The 24,699-nt window shown below is 43.1% G+C and overlaps 1 protein-coding gene across 3 annotated transcripts in view; it reads left to right on the plus strand.

Moving 5' to 3' along the window:
* Positions 1-24,699, plus strand: part of BBS9 (Bardet-Biedl syndrome 9) — a 514,138-nt gene that overhangs the window by 410,654 nt on the left and 78,785 nt on the right. For all 3 annotated transcript variants that reach the window (XM_040353183.1, XM_040353182.1, XM_040353184.1), the window contains one exon: positions 18,979-19,161. In XM_040353183.1, the coding sequence (XP_040209117.1) occupies positions 18,979-19,161 (183 nt within the window). The remainder of the gene's footprint in view (positions 1-18,978; positions 19,162-24,699) is intronic.

The following is a 24,699-nucleotide window of genomic DNA, read 5'->3' on the forward strand; positions in this document are numbered from 1 at the left end:
ATTGTAGTACGCTTCTCATTATTTCAGTAGCATCAACTAATCTACAACATCTTATACGTGGTAGCAGGCTAATGTATGCTTAGTACAATCATGCTTCTATGATCCTTTGTTTATTGTGTTAGGGCCATATGTTAATTATGTGCATGTTGTGTTAGCATCTAAAGCAGAAGTAAAGTAAGTTTAGATTAAGCCCTTTTGAAATGAAAATGACCTCATGAAATGTAGGATCAAATTAAAGAAGTACAGCCAAAGCTTGTTTCTCCTGTTGATCACAGGAGTGCAGTTTGTTCTGCACCCCTGTGACCGGTTTTCAGCAGACAGCAGGCTGAAGCTCGCTGTCGGCTGATGTCACAGAGCCGGTCCAGGCTGGGGCAAGATCGTGACAATATGGTCAGGATCTGCCCACATCCCTGGACCAGCATCCAGCTCAGCTGAGAGCCTAAGCCAGCTGCCCCCACCCCCTGCACAGCCCAGCACTCCAGTGAGCGCGGGGAAACAGAACAGACAGCCAGTGACTGAAGCCCTGTACACACGGCCAGGAATCCCGTCTGTTTGAAAACCATCAGTTTTCCAAACGGGATTCCTGCCAAGCCTGCCTTGAAAAGCCATGTATACACACGGCCACACAAAAGACCCAACGTTCTTTTGAATGGCAAGAACGCGGGGACGTCAAAGACTACGACGAGCCGGCTAAATTGAGTTATATGCTACCACGCATGTGTCGAATCGCTATAGAGCATGCACGGTTTATTTCCCCTTCAGGTAAGCATACAGACGTCCAGTTTTCTCAATAGGAAACTCTCTGCCAGGAATCCCGACGGAAAATAGAGAGCAGGTTCTCAATTTTTTTCCGGCAGTTTTGCTATCGGGAATAGTGCTAGGGAGCATACACACGGCCGGGATTCTCTCCTGGCAGTTTTCCTGCTGGGAAAACTGGTTGTGTGTACAAGGCTTGACAGTCACCAGCTTTCTGCTCACAAAGCTCTGAGAACTGAGCGATCAGCAGTGTTTGATCACTTTGTTCTCAGTCTTAGAGCCGGTGGGGGACAGATGCATCCACCTAGGTAAGTATGATTCTTCAACAAAAACAGATTCCTCAACTCTTTTAAATGTTATATACTTTAGCCTCCATTTAAAATAAAAAAATGTCACTAGATCATCGGCACAATTAACATTTCTCAAAAAGAAAATTAAAGAGTCTGGGCAGATAATAAAAAAAAGACAATTCATTACAACTCTGCAATACATATATTTTTCACCATGCGCTGTCTCTGTAAACAAGTACAGGAAAGTACCTGTTCATCTGCCAGAAATTCAACGATCTTGTAACTTCCTGTAGTGAGCTGACAATGCTACCTTGGCTGCACTGAAATCCTGAAAATCCTGAAATCTTTGGCTGCATCACTGAAAATGAAGTGTTGTCAGCTCTGCCTGAGTTCTCCCGGATGGATTACAGAACGGCTCCCCCTTCCCATATTCACAACAAAAAGGGAAGTGTTCTGTAGTCCAACAGGGGAGAACTCAAGCAAAAATATCAACACTGCTTGGGATTTCAGGTAAGCAGATGCAGAAGTGTCATCTCACTAAAGGAAGTTAGGAGCACTTTATATTTACGGATCAACACTTATGCCGCGTACACACGATCATTTTTCGTCATGAAAGAAAAACATTTTTCAGCATGTCCAAAAAACAAAGTTTTTCCAACTTTATCATTAAAAACGATGTTGCCCACACACCATCGTTTAAAAAAAATGATGAACAAAGCGCGGTGACGTAAAACACGTACAACGGCACTCTAAGGCCTCGTACAGACGAGGGACCGTCTTCCGCGGACCGTTTTCAGCGGACATGTCCCCTCAGAGATTTCTGTCTGATGGTTGTACACACCATCAGACAGAAATCCGCGCGGACAGACAGCGCGGTGACGTGTCCACGCCGTCGCCGCGACGATGACGCGACGACGTGCGCGACGCTGGAAGGTCAATGCTTCCACGCATGCGTCGAAGTGATTCGACGCATGCGAGGGATGGCGGCCGCTTGGACATGTACGGTGAGTCTGTTACGCTTTACGGGTGTTCTATGGTCACAGTATCTACAGTACACCATGGGTGCTCGACCTGTGGCCCTCCAGCTGTTGCAGAACTACAAGTTCCATCAGGCATTGCACGCTTTTGACAGTTACAACCGTGACTCCCAAAGGCAGATGCATGATGGGAGTTGTAGTTCTGCAACAGCTAAAGGGCCTCAGGTAGAGCACTCATGCAGTACAATTTTATTATATAACATCAGCATTGTAGTAGCAATACAAATAATAGTTATTTTTGACAATCCAATATAACTTTTCTAAAATGTTCGTTCATGTTGCGTACGCCTGTCTGCTGGCATCTCATTACACAACTTTCTGGATTCTTTGCATCTTCTTCTCTGCTGTTTGGTTTCAAATTCAAAGACTACATATCCCATGGTACTTTGCTGCCTGCAAGCTGATTCCTGCACTGACTCTTTCTGGAACTCCTCCTCTCAACACCTCTGTAGTTCAGAAGGCTCTCTGAAACGTGCCACAGCACTGCTTACCGACAGGGCACAATGAATACGTGTCGCAAAACTCAAGAAAGTAAATATATGGGGATCTTCATAAAGTAAATCTCTATTTGTAGGAATAAAAGGACGCCAATTTTGTTTGGAAGCCACGTTTCGCGACCGCGCAGTTGTCAGTTAAAGCGACGCAGTGCCGAATCGCAAAAGGGGGCAAGGTCCTTAACCTGCATAATGACCTGGGTCTTAAGTGGTTAAAGTTATTTCTCATCAAGATAAGATAAAGAATGGAGACATATTTAAATGCCTTTAAGCCCGACGGATTTTTTTCATCGGATATTTCGACCGTGTGTGGGCCCCATCTGACTTTTTTCCGTCAGAGTTTAGAAATAGAACATGTTTTATTTTTTTCCGTTGGAAAAAAACCCTATCGGAAATTCCGACCGTCTGTGTGGAACTCCGACGGAGAAAAAAAACACGCATGCTCAGAATCAAGTCGACGCATGCTCGGAAGCATTGAAATTCATTTTTCTCGGCTCGTCGTAGTGTTTTACGTCACCGAGTTATGGACGGTCGGAATTTGGTATGACTGTGTGTATGCAAGACAGCTTGAACGGAATTCCGATGGAAAATTCCATCGGATTTTATCCCGATCGTGTGTACAGGGCATAAGCCCCGGGTAATAGGGTGCTCAAAATTGTACTGTTTATATAATTGTATAAAGTCTGGAAGTCAGAGGTGTTAAGTAGGGGCCTCTACTAAAACTACAAAAAAATTCCCACTTCTCACATTTTTTTTTTCCTTACTTGATGACTGTATCATGTAAAAAGTGAATTTTTGTAACAAAAAGCAACAAAATACATCCAGCGACCTAGCTAAGCTTGCGATTAAAGGTCTCATCGGGATTCTTTAAATGTTTTTGTGCTTTATCAGAAAACAATCTGTGTCCATTGGTCTCTGGAATTCCACCTGAGCTGATTCCGCAGCATTAAAAGAATGAAAAACATTGTAACAAAAAAGTGTTTACACTGTGACATTTTGTGCTGCACTGTCATACTGGCGCCATTCTATTACTTACAAAACATGGACATATTATGCAGCAGACAGTTTTCACCTAACAAAGCAAGTCATTCAGGCACAGCCAGGTATAGATCAGATGAACCTATTCTTGCTTGGATCAAATACACTTTACAAGGACCATTGTGGCACAGTGATACGTTATCTCTGTAAAGCCTTTGGAATTTAGAACCCAAACGCAAGAAAATTGGCTGACTCGTGTAACCACTGATAAAATAAAGCCCAAATCTCCATCCTGCTCATCTTCAGAAACACCGTTAAAACTTGGCTGTTTTACAAGCTTTTCTCTCGCTATAACAGCTGTATAACGACCAGCAGAAATACAGATTTTCTAGTAACACACCTATTTAACCAAAACATGCTCTTTGAATTACATAGAAGATAAAGACATATCTGCATATAATGTATGTTTAAAGAGCACCTGAACTGTGAATGCTTTGGTCTACAAAGGCAAGCAGGGGACAAAGGACTAGTCACTGGTATTGCATGTGGGCTCCCTGCAATTGATCTTTTTCCCATTACTGCCTTTCGACAACTTGTTCTGCACCGTGTGTCTCTGTATGGAGGCAGCCACCTTGGTAGAGGCAGGGCCTTGCTTCCTGCTGCCAGAGCAGCCAACGAATGACTGGCATAGGTGTGCACAGTCTATCGCATTAGGGTGTGCACCAGGGGTCAAGTCCTGGGGAAAAAAGTGTGGGAACTCCCACCCAAGATCCACTCCTCCACCAAAAAAAAAAATGATATGCTCATATGCATAACTACTAAACCCAGGAGACATTGCGGCATCGAGGAAGTGACGGAATACCCGCACACTACCCGATGAATCCATATACAGGAAGCGGCCAGTAACATAAAGGATTACTAAGGTTCGCCTGCCCCTGACAGTGACTCGAGCTGGGCATCGCCGCTTAGTGAAAGATTGGCTCGGGCGGCTGCTCTCGGCTGCTCTGGTCCTGCAAAGGGAACTGCGTTCCTGCTGTGAAAAAAATGCAGGAACTCCGTTCCCACGCGTTCCCGCAGGACTTTAGCCCTGGTGTGCACCCCAAAAATCAAACACATATGCGTGCATGAATTTGTGCGTGCATGTGTACATATACTGACAGCATCAGTAGAGCAATAGATGGTGTCAGTAGGGCAGTGGATGGTTTCAGTAGTTTTTATTTATTTTTTATAATTTTATTTTTCAATCATTTTTTTGTTACAATTTTTTTTAGAAGCCCCGTTAGGGGGCATGGTAAGATATCAAGGGTGGGAATCTGCACCACGCAGGGTGATTAGGGTGTGCCCAGGCACACCTGGCACACCCTGTGCGCACACCTATGATGACTGGTAATGGATTATTCAAGAAGCCGCAGGAGAGGTACTGAAAGCACATGTTTACAGAATGAGTGGAGCAGAAGCATGGAGATCCTTGCAATGCAGGTCTTTAGATAAAGTCTTCTCTCCAACAAGAGAGAAGTGAGCATCACATTCGAGACATTACTAAATCTCACTTTGACTCTAGCGAGACTAGCAGTCAGAGGCAGCAGTGCCTTTGGAGATCTCCCACTGCAGATATAAAGCTATACAGTTATAGCTTGGTTTGAGAGCATTTTGCAAGACAAGCAAATTTATTTAATACATTTTTACTTGATATACAAGCGATGTCTTGATATACAAGTAGCGTCATGTCACAACTGAGTATAAAAGAGAAGCGCCGCTAAGTGTAACAATATGGTTACATTTAACCCCTTCCTTACCGAGTCATTGTAAAATGACGTCGGCAGAAACCATCCCTTCCCTCCGGGTGGACGTCATATGATGTCCTGGGCTTCCCGGGAGGCTAGGGGGGGAGCGCGCACCCGCTGCATCGCTCGGGACCCGATGCGCGTGCCCGACGGCCGCGATGTCCGCTGGGCACTCACAATTGCCCGCAATCACGGCAGGACCATGGATCTGTGTGTGTAAACACACAGATCCATGTCCTGTCAAAGGTGAGGAGACCGATGTGTGTTCCCAGTACAGAGGAACACAGATCTGTCTCCTCCCCTTGTGAGTCCCCTCCCCTTGTGAGTCCCCTCCCCCTACAGTTAGAATCACTCCCTAGGGAACATATTTAACCCCATTGATCGCCCCCTAGTGTTAACCCCTTCCCTGCCAGTCACATTTACATAGTAATCAGTGCAGTTTTATAGCACTAATCACTGTATAAATGTGAATAGTCCCAAAAACGTGTCAAAAGTGTCCGATTTGTTTGCCGCAATATCACGGTCACAATAAAAATCGCAGATCGCCGCCATTAAAAAAATAAAAATGCCATAAATCTATCCCTTATTTTGTAGATGCTATGGGCTAGATTCAGGTAGAGTGGCGCTTCCTTGTTCCGGCGTAGCGCAGCTCATTTGCGCTACGCCAACGTAACTCTGAGAGGAAGAGCTGTATTCACAAAGCACTTGCTCCTAAAGTTACGTCGGCGTAGCGAAAATGGGCCGGCGTAAGCCCGCCTAATTCAAATTAGGCAGGTAGTGGGCGTGCTACATTTAAATTAGCCTTGACCCCATGTAAATGAAGGGGTGTTCGTACGGCGCATGCGCACTCAGAATTACGTTGCAAATACTCCCTAAGAAACGTCGGCTCAATGCTTTCAACGTGAACGTAACCTACGCACAGCCCCATTCACGTACCACTTACATAAACGACGTAAAATTTGACGGCTGTTCCGACGTCCAAACCTTAACATTGGCAGCACCTCATATAGCAGGGATAACTTTACACCGGACGTAAGCCTTACGTAAACGGCGTAGCGTAGCAAGTACGTTCGTGAATCGGCGTATCTAGCTCATTTACATATTCTACGTGTAAATCTACGGAAGCGCCCCTAGCGGCCAGCGTAAATATGCACCCTAGATACGACGGCGTACTACGACTTACGTCGGTCGGATGAAGCAAAAATTCTGGCGTATCTTCTTCCCAGAATACTGCGCATAGAAACGATGGCGCAACGTTTAACTTACGCGGCGTATCAATAGATACGCCAGCGTAAATCGTACCTGAATCTAGCCCTATAACTTTTGCGCAAACCAATCAAATGCTTATTGCGATTTTTTTTTTACCAAAAATATGTAGAAGAATACGTATCGGCCTAAACGGAGGAAAAAAATATGTAGAAGAATACGTATCAGCCTAAACTTTTAAAAACAAATTGTGATATTTATTAAATCGAAAAGTAAAAAATATTGTGTTTTTTTTTTTCAAAATGTACGCTCTTCTTTTCTTTAAAGCGCAAAAATAAAAACCGCAGAGGTGATCAAATGCCTCGAAACAAAAGCTCTATTTGTGGGGAAAAAAACCCATAAAGATTTCATTTGGGTACAGTGTTGCATTCAAAGCGCAATTGTCATTCAAAGTGCGACAGCACTGAAAACTAAAAATTGGTCCGGGCAGGAATTACATTGCTATAATCTTTTTATATGGACTGAAGGATCTATCAATAAATGGAACGAATTGATTCTTTTGGGGAAATTTGCTTTGATATACAAGTGCTTTGTATTACAAGCATGTTTCTGGAACAAATTATGCTCACTATCCAAGATTTTACTGTATGTTTTTAGGAAGAGGAAAGCCCAAGCACAGTCACATTAGAAAGTGCTGCTACTTTTTAAGATTTAAGATTCGACACAAAGGGTAACATTTTTAGTGTACTGCTTAGGCACATGTTTTTTTTATTCCCTTTTTGATTTTTAATAGATTTACAAAAACAGAGCCTTGGGCATTCCCTGGCTCAAAAAGTACCACGTGAATCGGTACAGGTTATCTGCCTAAACAAACAACAAAAAAAAAACAAAAACAAAGATACAAACAGCAAAACATTACTGCTCAGCCACTCCATTTGGAGAAATTATGAAAGGAGAATGTGCTACTCGTCTCCGATAGTGAGGTTTCCCAAGAGGGAACTTTGGTACTAGGCCTAGAATATTAAGGGTTCAACTATATGGGTGTCAGGAGGGTCTTAGCAGGTGTTAGCACGGAAGGGGTAGTTAATGTGTATCAGATATACTGGGGCAGATCCACAAAGATCTGCCCCGGCGCACCGTATCTGAGATAGCTTTAACTATACGCCGGAAAAAGCCGAACGGAAACGACGTAAAAGAATGCGACGGCCGCTCGTACGTTCGTGGATCGTCGGAAATAGCTAATTTGCATACTCGACCGTGAAAACGACGTGAAATCGGCCTAAACTGAGTAAAACATTTTTTGGGGGGATATTTATTATAGCAAAAAGTAAAAAATATTGTTTTTTTTTCAAAATTGTCGCTCTATTTTTGTTTATAGCGCAAAAAATAAAAACCGCAGAGGTGATCAAATACCACCAAAAGAAAGCTCTATTTGTGGGGAAATAAGGACGCCAATTTTGTTTGGGAGCCACGTCGCACGACCGCGCAATTGTCAGTTAAAGCGACGCAGTGCCGAATCGCAAAAAGGGGCAAGGTCCTTTAGCTGCATTTTGGTCCGGGTCTTAAGTGGTTAAAGGGGATGTACATGTACGCCCTTGTGCCCAGCCGCGCCATTTTGTCGACGTATATCGTCGTGCGGCGGTCCTCAATCGGTTAAAAATAAAACTAAACTGAAATTTCGGGGTTCTTGATTGGACTTCTTTGCCTGATGCTGTGCAAGCAGAGTTTGGTTTCCAACAATGCTAGATGGTGATCTTTACATATCCATTGTGGTTCTTCGTCTGGAATCGTATGCATTAAAGGCTTCCTATAACTTCTACAAAACTTTAAAACATTTGTATTCTACCTTGTATTGTATATATATTCACATCAAATTTACAATGTTAATATAGGAAACATTTTTCCGGCTATAACAGCTCATGATATCACACAAATGTAGCACATTGTAAAGGGGAAGAATATAAAGTTGTATTCCACACGGGGGCTGTTTTTTCCTACCAAACGTTAGGTTTTTTTAGTGACGTACTTTCCTTTATCTTTCAGCAGACCTAAAAAGGATTTATTTCAGGATTTTATTTTTTTATGAATGATTGGCTGTGTGTACCTAACCTGTGTGCTTTCTCTTATATTGCTCCATCAGATTGTTTATTGGTTTTCTGAAACCTGTCCAAGGAAGTAGTAGGTTAGCAAAAAAAAATTCTTAGAATTTTAAGATCTTATTTGGCTTGCATGATTGAAAGTGTCTAAAGTAAAAACTATTTTTGTTGCCAAAAGCAAACATTCAGATTCTTTCTTGCTTGTCTTGGATAAGAGAATGAAGAGATGAGAGACCGCAAGTACTGTAGTTCTTCAGGTGCTTTAAATTAGGGTATCCATTGTTAAATACCGTATTTATCGGCGTATACCGCACACTTTTTTCCCCTTAAAATTAGGGAAAAATTGTGGGTGCACGATATACGCCGATCCTCCTCAGAGACAGCCGATCCTCGCTGTCTCTGAGCGCCGCCGACAAAGCCCGACAAAGACCGAGCCGAGTGTACTGCGCACTCGGCTAGGCTTGGCCTCCGCCCGCAGCCACGCGAGAGGAGCCGAGAGAAGCCGAACACACCGGAAATCTGGCTCTGCACAGCTCGACCAAGGCGCCAAATTCAACGCTGCAACCCCCGGCAGACGGACGCGACGGACACCGACAAGGCTGGATGGACCGGCAGACGGACGCGACGGACCCCGACAAGGCTGGACGGACCCCGCGCAAGGCTGCAGACGGACGCCGGACAAGGCTGCCGATGAACGCCGGGCAAGACAGCAGATGGACATCGACAAGGCTGGACGCACCCCGCGCAAGGCCGCAGACGGACGCCGGACAAGGCCGCCGATGGACGCCGACAGCAGACGTACACCGACAAGGCTTAGCATCCAAAAAGTATTTTTTTTCCCTAAAATTCCCTTCTCAGGTTGGGGTGCGCTCTATACGCCGGCACGCGGTATATGCCGATAAATACGGTAGTTCAAAGACTTAAAGAACAAATGTACTAATATACAGTATCTTGCAATGGTCACAAGGTTTTGTTTCTACTATACCTGTATACTGTTGCCTTATGGTTTTATGGGTAATCTAAATTAAATAGCTGTGTATATATATATATATGAATTTATATTGTAATTATGAATATATTTTATTTAGCGTGCTGAATATAGTTCATTTAGCGTGCTGAATATATGTCATTTAGCACCTAGGAAAGCCCTTTTGTTAAGACTAGACTATGTGGAGCGCCAAGATTGGAGAGACAATTCCATTGTGTTAAACCCACTTCTGTGATTGACCCCATGCTGTGATGTGCAATGAAGATAGCCCCGCCCTTTAATCCTGGGAAAATTCAATTTAATATCCTGCCCGGATATAGTCAGCAGGATTTGCATGAAAGGGGGCTGACTTATGTAGTAAGGCCTCCAATCCTGATCCAAGGTAGGCCAACCAATGAGACAATCGGCATAGAGAGATATACTCCAGAGGGGAGGAGAAGGGAGGTCACTTTATGGAAGGATGGCCTGCAGGATGGTTCTAAAAGGGTAATTATGGAAAAGGGTCTGTGGTGCCTGTAACTAAATATGTCTGTACTAATGTTTTAGAGGAATACGCTCTATATCCCTCCATGTAAATACTTTGTATTTTAAACTACTATTTCCTGCTTCTTCAAGGCGATAGATAGTATGTGTGTTAGATTAGACTTTGTATAAGCTCTAATAAATGTTTATTATATTGAAGCTTTCACTTCTGGTCAAAAGAACTCTTATTTAACCCATATCATATCTTTGAGATATTAAATCTTAAATATATAGATTTGAAAAGTAACAATACAGTATTTCACAAAAGTGAGTACACCCCTTACATTTTTGTAAATATTTTATTATATCTTTTCATGTGACAACACTGAAGAAATGACACTTTGCTACAATGTAAAGTAGTGAGTGTACAGCTTGTATTACAGTGTAAATTTGTTGTCCCCTTAAAATAACTCAACACAGTCATTAATGTCTAAACTGCTGGCAACAAACATGAATACACCCCTTAGTGAAAATGTCCAAATTGGGCCCAATTAGCCATTTCCCTCCCCGATGTCATGTGACTCATGAGTGTTACAAGGTCTCAGGTGTGAATGGGGGGCAGGTGTGTTAAATTTGGTGTTATCGCTCTCACTTTCTCATACTGGTCACTGGAAGTTCAACATGGCACCTCATGGCAACAAACTCTCTGAGGATCTGAATTGTTGCTGTACATAAAGATGGCCTAGGCTATAAGAAGATTGCCAAGACCCTGAAATTGAGCTGCAGCACAGTGGCCAAGACCATACAGTGGTTTAACAGGACAGGTTCTATTTAGAACAGGCCTCGTCAAGTTGAATGTACGTGCTCAGCGTCATATCCAGAGGTTGTTTTTGGGAAATAGACGTATGAGTGCTGCCAGCATTGCTGCAGAGGTTAAATGGAGGGGGTGTCAGCCTGTCAGTGCTCAGACCATATGCCGCACACTGCATCAAATTGGTCTGCACTGCTGTCATCCCAGAAGGAAGCCTGTTCTAAAGATGATTCACAAGAAAGCCTGCAAACAGTTTGCTGAAGACAAGCAGACTAAGGACATGGATTTCTGGAACCATGTCCTGTGGTCTGATGAGACCAAGATTAACTTATTTGGTTCAGAGCATGTGTGGTGTCAACCAGGTGAGGAATACAAAGACAAGTTTGTCTTGCCTACAGTCAAGCATGGTGGTGGGGGTGTCATGGTCTGGGGCTGCATGAGTGCTGCCGGCACTGGGAGGCTACAGTTCATTGAGGGAACCATGAAGGCCAACATGTACTGTGACATACTGAAGCAGAGCATGATCCCCTTCCTTCGGAGACTGGGCCACAGTGCAGTATTCTAACATGATAACGACCCCAAACAAACCTCCAAGACGGCCACTGCCTTGCTGAAGAAGCTGAGGGTAAAGGTGATGGACTGGTCAAGCATGTCCCCAGGCCTAAACCCTATTAAGTACAGTAGGAGTTTGTGATATTGTGTTTTTAGCACGACAGCATCGCGCTGATTCTCGGCGACATGGTGCCGAGATCTCGCCGACATCTCGCACTCACTGGAATAGTGACAGCACATCCCAGCAAGCGCGTCATAGAAGTGACGGGAGATCCGACTTGGATTCCCGCCAATTCTACACGTGTGCGGCGTTTGTTATGAATCCTGAGGGGGAAGTCCCCGCTGGATTTTAAATAAAAATCCGGCATGGGTTCCCCCTCGGGAGCATACCGGGCCCTTAGGTCTGTTATGGGTTGTAAGGAGAGCCCCCCTACGCCGAAAAAAACGGCGTAGGAGGTCCCCCTATAATCCATACCAGACCCGTATCCAAAGCACGCTACCCGGCCGGCCAGGAAGGGAGTGGGGACGAGCGAGCGCCCCCCCCCCCCTCCTGAGCCGTACCAGGCTGCATGCCCTCAACATGGGGGGGTTGGGTGCTCTGGGGCAGGGGGGCGCACTGCGGGGCCCCCCCACCCCAGAGCACCCTGTCCCCATGTTGATGAGGACAGGGCCCCTTCCCGACAACCCTGGCCGTTGGTTGTCGGGCTATGCGGGCTGGAGGCTTATCGGAATCTGGGAGCCCCCTTTAATAAGGGGGCCCCCAGATACCGGCCCCCCACCCTAAGTGAATGGATATGGGGTACATCGTACCCCTAACCATTCACCTGTAGGAAAAATGGCAAAGTTAATAAACACACCACACAAGGGTTTTTAAAATAATTTATTTTTCTGCTCCGGAGGCTCCCCCTGTCTTCTTTATTAGCTCTGTTTACCAGGGGGGGCTTCTTCTTTGACGTCTTCGGGTGGGTGGGGGCCGCCGTCTGGTTCTCTTCCACCGCCGGGGGGGGTCGCTTTTAAAAAAGGCCCCACCCCCCGGCGGGTTTCCTCTGGCGTCTTCGGCGGGGGGGCTTCTATCACATGGGTAGGTACCAGAGCATGATGGGATTGTGAGGTCTATATAGGTCCGATGCAAGCCGTGCATCCTTCATTGCAGCGAGGAAAGGCGACGTGACAACATCGGGAGAAGAAGAGAAGTGAAGAACATGACGTCACAGCACGGAAGAAGAACTCACAGCACGGAAGGAGAAGAAGACATACAGCACGGAAGAAGAAGGCACCGGACAGCGAGAGGAAGAACCGGGGTGCGCCAAGTCAACAGCGGAGAGTGGCGAACATAGAAGGAGACCCCCGGAGAGTTGAGAAGACCCCCCGGATAGCGGAGAAGACCCGTCGGGATAGCGGAAGAAGAAGCCCCCCCCCGCCGAAGACGCCGGAGGAAACCCGCCGGGGGGTGGGGGCTTTTTTAAAAGCGACCCCCCCCGGCGGTGGAAGAGAACCAGACGGTGGCCCCCACCCACCCGAAGACGTCAAAGAAGAAGCCCCCCCTGGTAAACAGAGCTAATAAAGAAGACAGGGGGAGCCTCCGGAGCAGAAAAATAAATTATTTTAAAAACCCTTGTGTGGTGTGTTTATTAACTTTGACATTTTTCCTACAGGTGAATGGTTAGGGGTACGATGTACCCCTTATCCATTCACTTAGGGTGGGGGGCCGGTATCTGGGGGCCCCCTTATTAAAGGGGGCTCCCAGATTCCGATAAGCCTCCCGCCCGCATACCCCGACAACCAACGGCCAGGGTTGTCGGGAAGGGGCCCTGTCCTCATCAACATGGGGACAGGGTGCTTTGGGGTGGGGGGGCCCCGCAGTGCGCCCCCCTGCCCCAGAGCACCCAACCCCTCCATGTTGAGGGCATGCAGCCTGGTACGGCTCAGGAGGGGGGGGCGCTCGTTTGGTCCCCACTCCTTTCCTGGCCGGCCGGGTAGCGTGCTTTGGATACGGGTCTGGTATGGATTGTAGGGGGACCCCCTACGCCGTTTTTTCGGCGTAGGGGGGGCTCTCCTTACAACCCATAACAGACCTAAGGGCCCGGTATGCTCCTGAGGGGGGAACCCATACCGGATTTTTATTTAAAATCCGGCGGGGACTTCCCCCTCAGGATTCATAACAAACGCCGCACACGTGTAGAATTGGCGGGAATCCAAGTCGGATCTCCCGTCGCTTCTATGACGGCTTTGTCTCTATCGCGGCAAGCCAGCTCGGCGCTGGCTCCCGCGACGGGGCTCGTAGGTGCTCAATCTCGCCGAGAAAGGGAGCGAGATTGACACAATATCGCGTGCACCTACTGTATCTGTGAGGTATCCTCAAACAGAAGGTGGAAGAGCGCAAGGTCTCTAACATCCACCAGCTCTGTGATGTCATCATGGAGGAATGAAAGAGGACTACAGTGGCAACCTGTGAAGCTCTGGTGAACTCCATGCTCTAAAGGGTTAAGGCAGTGCTGGAAAATAATGGTGGCCACACAAAATATTGCCACTTTGGACCCAATTTGGACTTTTTCACTTAGGGGTGTACTCTCTTTTGTTGCCAGAGGTTTAGACATTAATAGCTGTGTGTTGAGTTATTTTGAGGGGACAGCAAATACACTGTTATACAAGCTGTACACTCACTACGTTACATTATACCAAATTTCATGTTGTCACACGAAAAGATATAATAAAATATTTACAAAATGTGAGGGGTGTACTCACTTTTGGGAGATACTGTGGGCCAGATCCACAGTGAGAGTATGCCGGCGAATCTACTGATACGCCGGCGTACTTTCAAATTTCCCGCTGCGTATCTTTAGTTTGAATCCTCAAACCAAGATACGACGGCATCTGGGTTTGATCCGACAGGCGTACGGCTTCGTACGCCTTCGGATCGTAGGTGCAATACTTCGGCGTCCGCTGGGTGGAGTTTGCGTCGTTTCCCGCGTCGGGTATGCAAATTAGCTATTTCCGACGATTCACGAACGTACGAGCGGCAGTATCAATTCGATGTGATACTGAGCATGAGCGTCATTTACGTTGGGTCACCAAACATTTACATACAACACTCCCCCTACCAGCCTAGTTTGAATTAGGCAGGCTTACGCCGTGTCAGATACACTATGCTGCCGTAACTTAAAGCGCAAGTTGTTTCTGAATACGGGACCTGCCGCTCTAAGTTACGGCGGCGTAGTGTATCTGAGATATGCTACGCCCGCCTAAAGATAGGCAGATGTTTCTGAATCCGGACCCTTGATTTTTTATTGTCATTTGGGGGATGTATTATTATTTATAAGTATTATTGACTCTCATAGGAAATTATTTAATTTACATGTAATATTTGTCAATGTATCCATAGACAAATTAAAAGATCACTTGAATATTTTTTTATTCCATATATGTGTATGCATCTGCGTACTTGTCTTACACAAACATACATGACTGTGATCCATATTGCAAGTTTATTACTGCACTGATGTCAAAGAACCATAGACAAATAGAGAAGTCTAGTGTGGCAAACACATGTTTTCTTTGGAGGTCATGGCCCAAGATTCCCTGTGGTAGTTATTGCTACCCAATATGGCCTTCATATCATTTTTAGGTTAGCAGGTGTATGCCTTCATAAGTCACACAAGTGACTGATTTTGCTTTAAAAGAGCAGGCTTGACCTCCCCTGATTTCCGTACACTGGAGATTTTTAAGACCTGAGATTGAACCTGTTTATTCTCCTTTTATAAAGTCACGGCAAGAAATTTTCTATATTACCTTGAATAGGCATAAAATATATTTACAACATTTTAATGAGGTTTATACTATATCAATATCATCTTGCAGCATTTATCCAATTATCTTTTGTGCACATGTCATTCTTTTAAACAATTTTTCTTATAATTACGCATTCAAATTGGGAAGACAGACTGAGAAATAGCATGCAGTGTCAAGAGCAGCTACCAAAGGCAGCAGAATTTTAGCGTGCATTAAAAAGGGAATTTACTCCAGAGATAAAACAATTATTCTGCCACTTTATAAAACTTTGGTTCGGCTGCATCTGGAGTATTCCGTCCAGTTCTGGTCACCAATCCTCAGAAGGGATGTGCTGGACCTGGTGAAAGTTCAGAGAAGGGCAACTAAATTCATATGGGGACTGGAGGACCTCACTTATGAGGAACAAGCGCTAAATTTATTCTCCCTGAAGAAGAGACGCTTGAGAGGAGATATGATTTTGATGTAGAAATATCTCAATGGGGATCTCAGCATAAGTATGAAACTTTTCAGTCCCAGGGAGTGTAAGAGGACACAGGGCCACACGTTGAGACTGGAAGAGAAGTGGTTTAACCTCAAAGTGGTTGTAAAGCTTCGTGTTTTTTCACCTTCAAGTGGTTGTAAACCCCAATTTTTTTTATTTATTTTTTGCTGGCACAATTTAGAGTATAAGATTTCCTTTCATCTGTGCCAAGTCTTGCCACACAGAGTTAATCCAGCTCTGAGCAATCCTCTTTTATTGTTCAGTGAGATAAATCTTGTCAAATCCTCCCCCTTGCTTTGAGTGACAGGTTATTTACATATCTCATGCACTAGCCTGAGACATGCATTATTTTTTAATTCCCACCCCCACTCCTTTTCTTAAGTCTGGATTTTGACTGAATGTTAGTGATCATAGCAGAATTTAGTGTAAGGAATACACAAGAGAAAATGCATGCTGACAAGGGGAGTGTAGATGTGGGCGGAGAGTCTACTGACATCACGACTCCACCCACCGAGCTCCGGAAAACAGACCCACCCACAGAATCTGCAGTTTTTCAGTTCTTATAACAGACAGAGGGGAGACATTTGACAGGTAAAGATACATGCAGGAGGCATGTATATTCTTATAGATCAGCAATACGGCAATAGTTTAGAAAGGATGAGAGTGGGTTTACATCCACTTTAATGCATCCTATGATGCATTAATGTGAAAAAATTATCGGGCCACACTGTGCAAAACTAACTGTTCAGTGGAGGTAAGTATAACATGTTTGTTAAAAAAAAAAAAACTGAACCCATACAACCCCTTTTAAGCTATATAGTGTTTTTTTTCACTGTCAGGGCGTTAAGGATGTGGAACTCTCTTCCACAATCGGTGGTGTCAGCTGGAAGTATGGATAGTTTTAAAAGACTCTTGGACATGCATCTTAACGTAAACAATTTGAGGGGATATAGGAAATTATTTTTCTACACACACACACACACCTACACAGGTTGAACTGGATGGACTGTTGTCTTTATTCAACCTTACCATCTATGTTACTATGTTACTGTGTAAATTCTTTCATAGCCCAGCATTTTGTTTATGTCACATGACCTCATGACATAGTTGTATGCCAAACTTAATTTCTTCACACTTGAGCTGTAAATCAGCTGTACATCGGCTGTATAAAACAGACCGGGTTTCTGGAGAACTTAGGGCCAGATTCACAAAAGAGATACGCCGTCGTATCTCTGTTTTAGGGCCGTTCTAACTATGCGACTGATTCATAGAATCAGTTACGCATAGCTAGCCCTAAGATCCGACAGGTGTAATTGAATTACACCGTCGGATCCTAGGATGCAATACTTCGGCCGCCGCTGGGGGGAGTTTGCGTCGTAAACCAGCGTCGGGTATGCAAATTAGCAGTTACGGCGATCCACAAAGGTTTTTCCTGTCGTTACGTCGTCGCAAGTTTTAGATTCCCGTCGCAAAGATAGGTCTGCTTTTAACATGGTGTAAAATTACTCCACCATGTTAAAGTATGCCCGTCTTTCCCGCGTCGCTTTTGAATTTTTTTGTTTTCCCGGCGTAAGTACGTTACGCACGTCGCGATTCTCAACACATCGGCGCGTCGTAATTTCTCACAAAGCACGTCGGGAAACTTGCGACCGGAGCATGCGCAGTACATCCGGCGCGGGAGCGCGCCTAATTTAAATGGTACCCGTCCCATTTGAATTGGCCCGCCTTGCGCCGGACGTGTTTACGATACACCGCCGCAAGTTTCCAGGTAAGTGCTTTGTGGTTCGGGCACTTAGACTGAAAACTTGCGGCGGTGTAACGTAAACGGGTTACGTTACGCTGCGCCGCAGGTATGAGAATCTGGCCCTTAGAGCTTTTTGTGTCTTACTAGTTTTAAGGGCAGGAACTATAGCATGATGAACACAGTCCAATAGCTTTGAACACTTTGGTGGCTCTAAATCCTTTTTATCAGAAAGCGAATAGGCATGCGTCCGAGGTATCCCACCGCTAGTCATAGGCATTCTTTAGTCTTGGCATTTTATAATGCTGTAATAAGTATTGGTACAAATCTATTACCTTATAATGAATTTAGGAAATCTGAATGAAAAAAAAAAAAGATGACATAGAGCATACTCTATATATATATTTGTATATCAAAATAGGGTGGTATTTATTATATATATATATATACCAGACCAGCCCACCTTCTTCCATTGCTTTGTAGTCTAGTTCTGATGTTCATGTGACCATTGTAGAAGCTTTTGGCTGTGGACAGGGTCAACATGGGCTTCACAGCCCCATATACAACAAACTGTGATGCCCATGTTTTTCCTCTTTTCTTCCTGGACAATATGGTCACCTGCTGCCTAATATATTCCACCAATTTTCAGATGCCATTTTAACAAGATATTCTCTTTACCTGTCAGTGGTTATAATGTTATGGCTGTTACAGTGTGTGTGTGTGTATGTATATATATATATATATAATAAATATATATATATATATATATATATATATATATGTGTGTGTGTGTGTGTGTGTGTATGTGTGTGTGTGTGTGTATGTATATACACACTGTATATAAAAACACTTTTGCTTAAAGTAGAAATGTGGTCAGGCTGCGGAGATTAAAATATTTTCATATTCCTAAAGAGGAATAAATACGCTTTGAAAATAAAAAAAAAACACTGACCTCTATAGCTACACTATCAAAGCTCATCCTCAAAATTCACAAAAGAAGCAGTGAAGTCCTTCAAGTCGGGTCTCGGCACTCTGCTTTCTCCCTCCATCCCTGCTGCACCTCCTCTGTGTATACATTAGAGAATATAAAAGAATTTAAGGCACTTGTGAAAAGGGCAAGCGGAAGCTACCAAAATAAAAGTGAAAGTGCTTTCTGCTGTGTGAGGATAGAGTGCACCACAGTGTCTGTAGCTACAGAAGTGAGTTATAGTTCATGTTAAACCCTATTTACTTTTTGTTTTTGAAAAACATTTTGTCTATAGTATTTTTCCAGTTCGGCTTTTAGGTTCAGCAGATTCAAAGACTTTATATTATTATATACACCTCTGTGTAACATATACTAATACTGTATTTATAATACACTGATATGTTTAATACACCCAGAACATCTTTTTTGAATAAGATTCAATGTTAAAATAAAATAGACCAAAAACAGTAGGCAAAATGAGCTGAACAGTTTGTGTATCTCAAAATGCATTATTAAACTGGAGGCATTTTTATGTATATCTTACAGGTTATTGGTATAGCAGAAGCAGCTGAAGAACTGCAGAATAGTCTGTTCCAGGCTTTCACAAAGCTGAAAAGTGCAACACAGCTGATAATTCTGCTGATAGGATTGTGGCAGAAACTTAGTAAAGACCAGATCACCATTTTGGAAGCCACATTTCTGCCACTTTTACAGGATGGGCAAGAATTGGTAAGTTGATGTTGTATTGAAGTGTTTTCCAACTTTATATAGTATATAACTCTCCTCAAAAGCTAATGTATACAGGATTCTTCTTTGTGTATCTCAAAGAGCCCTGGACATCACTTCTTCCTAATTATATATACTGTAAATGTTTTCAAACAAGCCATTATATTCTAAAAATTTATCAAAATCCTAGCTGAACAATATTTAGCTTGTCAACACACTTACATGTGATAAACAATTGTGTTGATTCTTTTTCATAAGATACAGTGTTCAACTTTTGTATCCTTCTTTGCATCTAAGCACTGTTGATCTCCACCATCCTTTTTCAGTCGCTTTCTGTTTACATGTCCTTGCTCCAGAAATGGATTTCTGTGGACCAATTTACTGATTGTGATAATGGTGACCCATAAACATGCAATGTTATTAGCAGGTTGGTTGTAGTATCCGACAGGTCTGCATATGACAAGCTGACAGCGCAGGAGCACAATTGGGAAACAATTGTCAACTCATTACAGGATGTGCATACTACAGACATCCAAAGAAAACCCAATAAGAAATATATATGAAAAACTCTGCTCATTAGTTTAGTTTAATGTGAAAATCAATAAATTAATTATTGTCAGCTGCAGTAATGATATGTGCTGTAAAGGAATACAAAATAAATGGAACTTCGGATAGTGGAATGGACGTCGGCTGATACCCACCGCTTACAAATGCTGTGTACACCAGGTGCTAGGTACAAAACGCACTTTTGTGAGTGTATCTCTACCCTATTTTATAAATAAAATTTATTAAGTGGTTTTACGCGATGAGGTCTCTCACTGTCATCCTTCTATCTGAGTGACTACCCAGACATAACGAGTGGAGGTGGATTTATTCATGTGACAGTGATCAGTAAGGGGAATGCACCACAAGCGCAATAGACCATACCAACGATAGTTGGTCACTACCATGTAATGAATGAAAGTCCATGAAGGGCACCATAAGCACAAGTGGAACAGAGCACAATTGTATGATTTAAAGAGCACTGACACAGCATCACTTGAAAGATCACTGCTAGACTTTGTTTAATAATATTCTATTCACAGTTTTGTATAATTTAAAAAGCACCAGCACAGTATCCCTTGAAAGATCACTGTGGGGTTGTATTATTAATTTTCTTCTGGAATTTGGAATATTAATGAAGTGGTGAAATTACGTTGTGGATTAACATCTCACGGTATAAACTTTGATCGGTTTATAAGCACTTGGATAGTAATTGGGACTTTAATGAGAAGAGGACTAATTTAGAAATCCTCTATCTAATTGTCACATACATATTTTTCACATATATATTTCCAATTTTTTTTTGTGGCTATTATAATATTTGTTTGTTTCTGTGGTAGCGATTCTTTGAATCTGATATAGGGGGAATGCATGCTTTATAAGAGCACTATTTAATACGTGTATAGCACACATATATATATATATATATATATATATATATGTATGTTTTTTGCAATTTTTCTGAGAAGAATATTTGTATATAAACACTTTTATACACATTTATACATATTTGGTGTATTGTCAACGGAGGTAATATGTATTGGGGTTAATAATCAAAAATATTACCCAGAAGTAAGTGGCGATAGATTAACCACCAGGGGAGCGTAATTCACATATCACATTCATTTTTAAGGACGAGACTTCATTGGATGTCTTGCCCCTTTTTTTCTGATTGCAGCACACCCACCATTATAGAATAATTTTGGTTTCCACTTGCGCCAGCAACACTCGTATCGCATATGGATAACTATACAATTGTTTTTTTTAAGGAGATCAAATTTGTCACCTACATACAGTATTTCTCCCAGAGCAAGTTTCTTTTAGTTGATCTGCTAATTTATTGGATCAAGACTCTCGGAATACTAGGAAATAAACAGCGTCCTTAAGTTTTTGGTGAAAGAAAGAGAAAACTGAAGCCTAGGCAGCTGCGCGTTGCTGTGGATAACATTTCCAAACATAAACTTTCCATAGAAATATCTTTGTGTGACATAGTTCTAGCTAGGTGATCAAAATGCTCAGTGGGAGGATGGCAAAAGTTCATTTTCTGATATATGAGGAAATTAGTGAAGCTGAAAAAAAAAAAACCTACAGATGCTGTATGCAAAAAGTCCAAACTCAGCATGAATTACAATTGCCTGTGCATTTAACTAAACCTGAATCTGTGTAACTGGAAAAATAAATAAACTGCCGTGGAGAATAATAAAGTAATACCAATCAATAAAGAAGCTAATTTAAGGTGTGGTTTTAATCTTAAAGACATTAGAATGGTTGTCTTCATAAACCTCCCTGCATGTATTCTCACGACCTACAAACTTTTCATATCATATGCACATGTTGGAAAGTTTACTCAGTGGAAACAGCAGCTCCATCGTACAGATAGATACACTGTACAATCAGCCAGTTTATCCACCAGTATTCTCCAGTGTAACCAAACAAAATATTTACAATCACAGCCATGAAATGTGAGTGTGACTGTTCCTTCTTGAGTCTTATGGGAGGTTTTCAACTGCTAGTATGGTCTGGTAGATGTTTACATGGTTAATCCTTCTGATTTTGTGTTTATGAAGCTTGACATTTTTATTTGCTTCGGGTTTTGGCCAGAAGTTCGGCATGAAGACCTTCCTTAGTTTAGATTAAATCAACAAGTCTTACCGAATTTATGCACAGTCTTGTATTTGAGTGGGATCTTCCTTTTTTTGTTATGGGGCTGCTTTTTCACTATTTTAGACAGTTTTACATTTATATAAGCCTGGATCTTTTTTTTTTTCAGGAAATAATTGTAATTTAATTTTCATATTTACCACTACTATGCTAGAGGTAGACTCAAAGTTTTCTGCAGTGATTTACGGCTATGCTGTAAACTATACAAGCTAGTAGAGGGAAGGGGTTGTGTCCATTCTTAAGCTGGCCATACACAAATAGAAATTTAGCTGGTTTAAATTGTACTAAAGTCGATCTATTGATTGACTTCAGTACAACTAGTCAATCAGGTTTTTTTCTTACGATTACTGCCACCAGCTGTAGCCAGCAGCAGTAATCATTGTATTTTGAAGGGGGGGAATCCTCCCACTGTCGGATTCCCGAACAGATTCCCTGACACAATGAGAATGGGGATCTGTGTGTGTAAACACATAAATCCTGGTTCTGTCAGGAGAGTAGAGACAGATCGTGTGTTCCTATGTAGGAACAGCGATATGTCTCCTCCCCCAGTCAGTCACATCCCTCCACAGTTAGAACACACACCTAGGGAACACAGTTAACCCATTGATCATCCCCTAGTGTTAACCCCTTCCCTGCCAGTGACATTTACACAGTATGGTCCGGTGGATGTTTACATGGTTAATCCTTCTGATTTTGTGTTTATGGAGCTTGACATTTTTATTTGCTTCGGGTTTTGGCCAGAATTGTTCTACAAGTCTCGCATACAGAAGAGAGTACATAGCTTAAAATATAAATAAAGGCAAAACTTTTTTTTAGTTTTGGATACAGTGAAGAGGGATTAGAATACTTGTCACTTTTTATTGCAATCTGTTCACCTTTTCAGGAGATTTGCCTTCTCTATCTGTCCTGTTTACCATTATCATTGAAAGTAAAAGTAAAAGAAAATCCCAAATTATGGGTTGTCCCCAGAAAAGTAATAGAGGGCATATCTTCCAATGGGGACACTAGTTCTGGAGACCTGGAGGTCCCCAAGGAATTCCCTTAGGGCCAGATCCACAGCCCCGCAGCGCAACGTAACTTAACAGATTTAAGTTACACTGCCGCAAATTTCCTAAGTTAGGTATCGATCCACAACACACTTACCTGGAAATTTGCGGCGGTGTAACTCAAATCCGTCCGGCGCAAGGCGTTCCTAATCTAATGGGGCGAGTCCCATTTAAATTAGGCGCGCTCCCGCGCCAGACGTACTGCGCATGCTTGTGATGCAAATTTCCCGACGTGCTTTGCGCGACGTGACGTCATTTTTTGATCGGCGCGTATCGTATTTCCGTATTCCCGTACGGCTTACGCAATCGACGTAAAATTAAAAAATTTGACGCAGGAAGGATGGCCATACTTTACACAGCAGTACGCCTGCTGTGTAAAAGTAGGGCTGCTTTACAAAAGTGTAACTAAGCGACGGGAAACTAACGTAGCGGCGACGTAGCGAACGCAAAAAAGCTTTGAGGATCGACGTAACTCCTCATTAGCATACCCGACGCGTAATTTTCGACGATGAATGCCCCCAGCGGCGGTCGCGGTTCCAAAGATAGAAACAGGGATACGCAGGCGGAACAGCAGATCCGCCTGCATATCTCTTTTGAGGATCTGGCCCTTAGTTTTCAGGGATTTCCTCTCACTTCCTGTTTGGCTATGACATAGCAAGTGAAGGAAAATCTCCACAATAGGAAACAGATGGCGAAAAAGAAAAACTCTGACAGGGGTTTTACCATACCTTGCTCTATCCAAAATGAGAAAAATAAAGTTTTGCCTATAGTTCTGCTTTAAACTATAGACCCAGTAAGCCTGACTTACATTGTATTTAAATGAGGATATTAACCGCTAGCTGACCAGCCGCTGCAGTTATACTGCGGCAGGTTGGCATGGCTGCGCAAATTGCCATAACTATAAATCGGCTCTTTAAGACACTATAGCAGGACCACGCTCACCTGCAGTGTGTCCCTGGAGCCGATGCGCAAATGTGATGTCCACCGAGCACTCACGATTGCTTCTGACAGAACGAGAACGGGGATCTGTGTGTGTAAACACTCAAATCCCGGTTCTGTCAGGAGAGTAGAGACAGATCGTGTGTTCCTACATAGAAACAGCAATATGTCCTCCCCCAGTCAGTCACATCCCTCCACAGTTAGAACACAAACCTAGGGAACACAGTTAACACATTGATCGCCCCCTAGTGTTAAGCCCTACCCTGCCAGTGACATTTACACAGTAAGCAGTGGCTATTTTTAGCTCTGAACACTGTATAAATGTCAATGGTTCCAAAAAAGTGTCAAAAGTGTCCGATCTGTCCACCGCAATGTTGCAGATCACCGCCATTTCTAGTAAAATAAAATAATAATACAAATTACATAAATCTATCACCTATTTTGTACACACAATAATATTTGCGCAAACCAATCAATATACGCTTATTGCTATTTTTTCTGCCAAAAATGTGTAGAAGAATACATATCAGCCTAAACTGATGAAGAAATTAATTTTTTTTACATTTTTTGGGGGGATATTTATTATAGCAAAAAGTACAAAATATATATATTTTTTTTTCAAAATTGTAGCTCTTTTTTTGTTTATAGCGCAAAAAATAAAAGTTGCAGAGGTGATCAAGTACCACTAAAAGAAATCTCTATTTGTGGGGAAAAAAGGACATCAATTTTGTTTGGACACAACGTCAAACGACCGCGCAATTGTCAGTTAAAGCGACACAGTGCCGTATCGCAAAAAATGGCCTGGCCAGCAAGGGGGCAAATCTTTCAGGAGCTGAAGTGGTTAAGGGATAAT

The sequence above is a fragment of the Rana temporaria genome, chromosome 5 (genome assembly GCF_905171775.1).
Source record: "Rana temporaria chromosome 5, aRanTem1.1, whole genome shotgun sequence".
Classification (NCBI taxonomy): domain Eukaryota; kingdom Metazoa; phylum Chordata; class Amphibia; order Anura; family Ranidae; genus Rana; species Rana temporaria.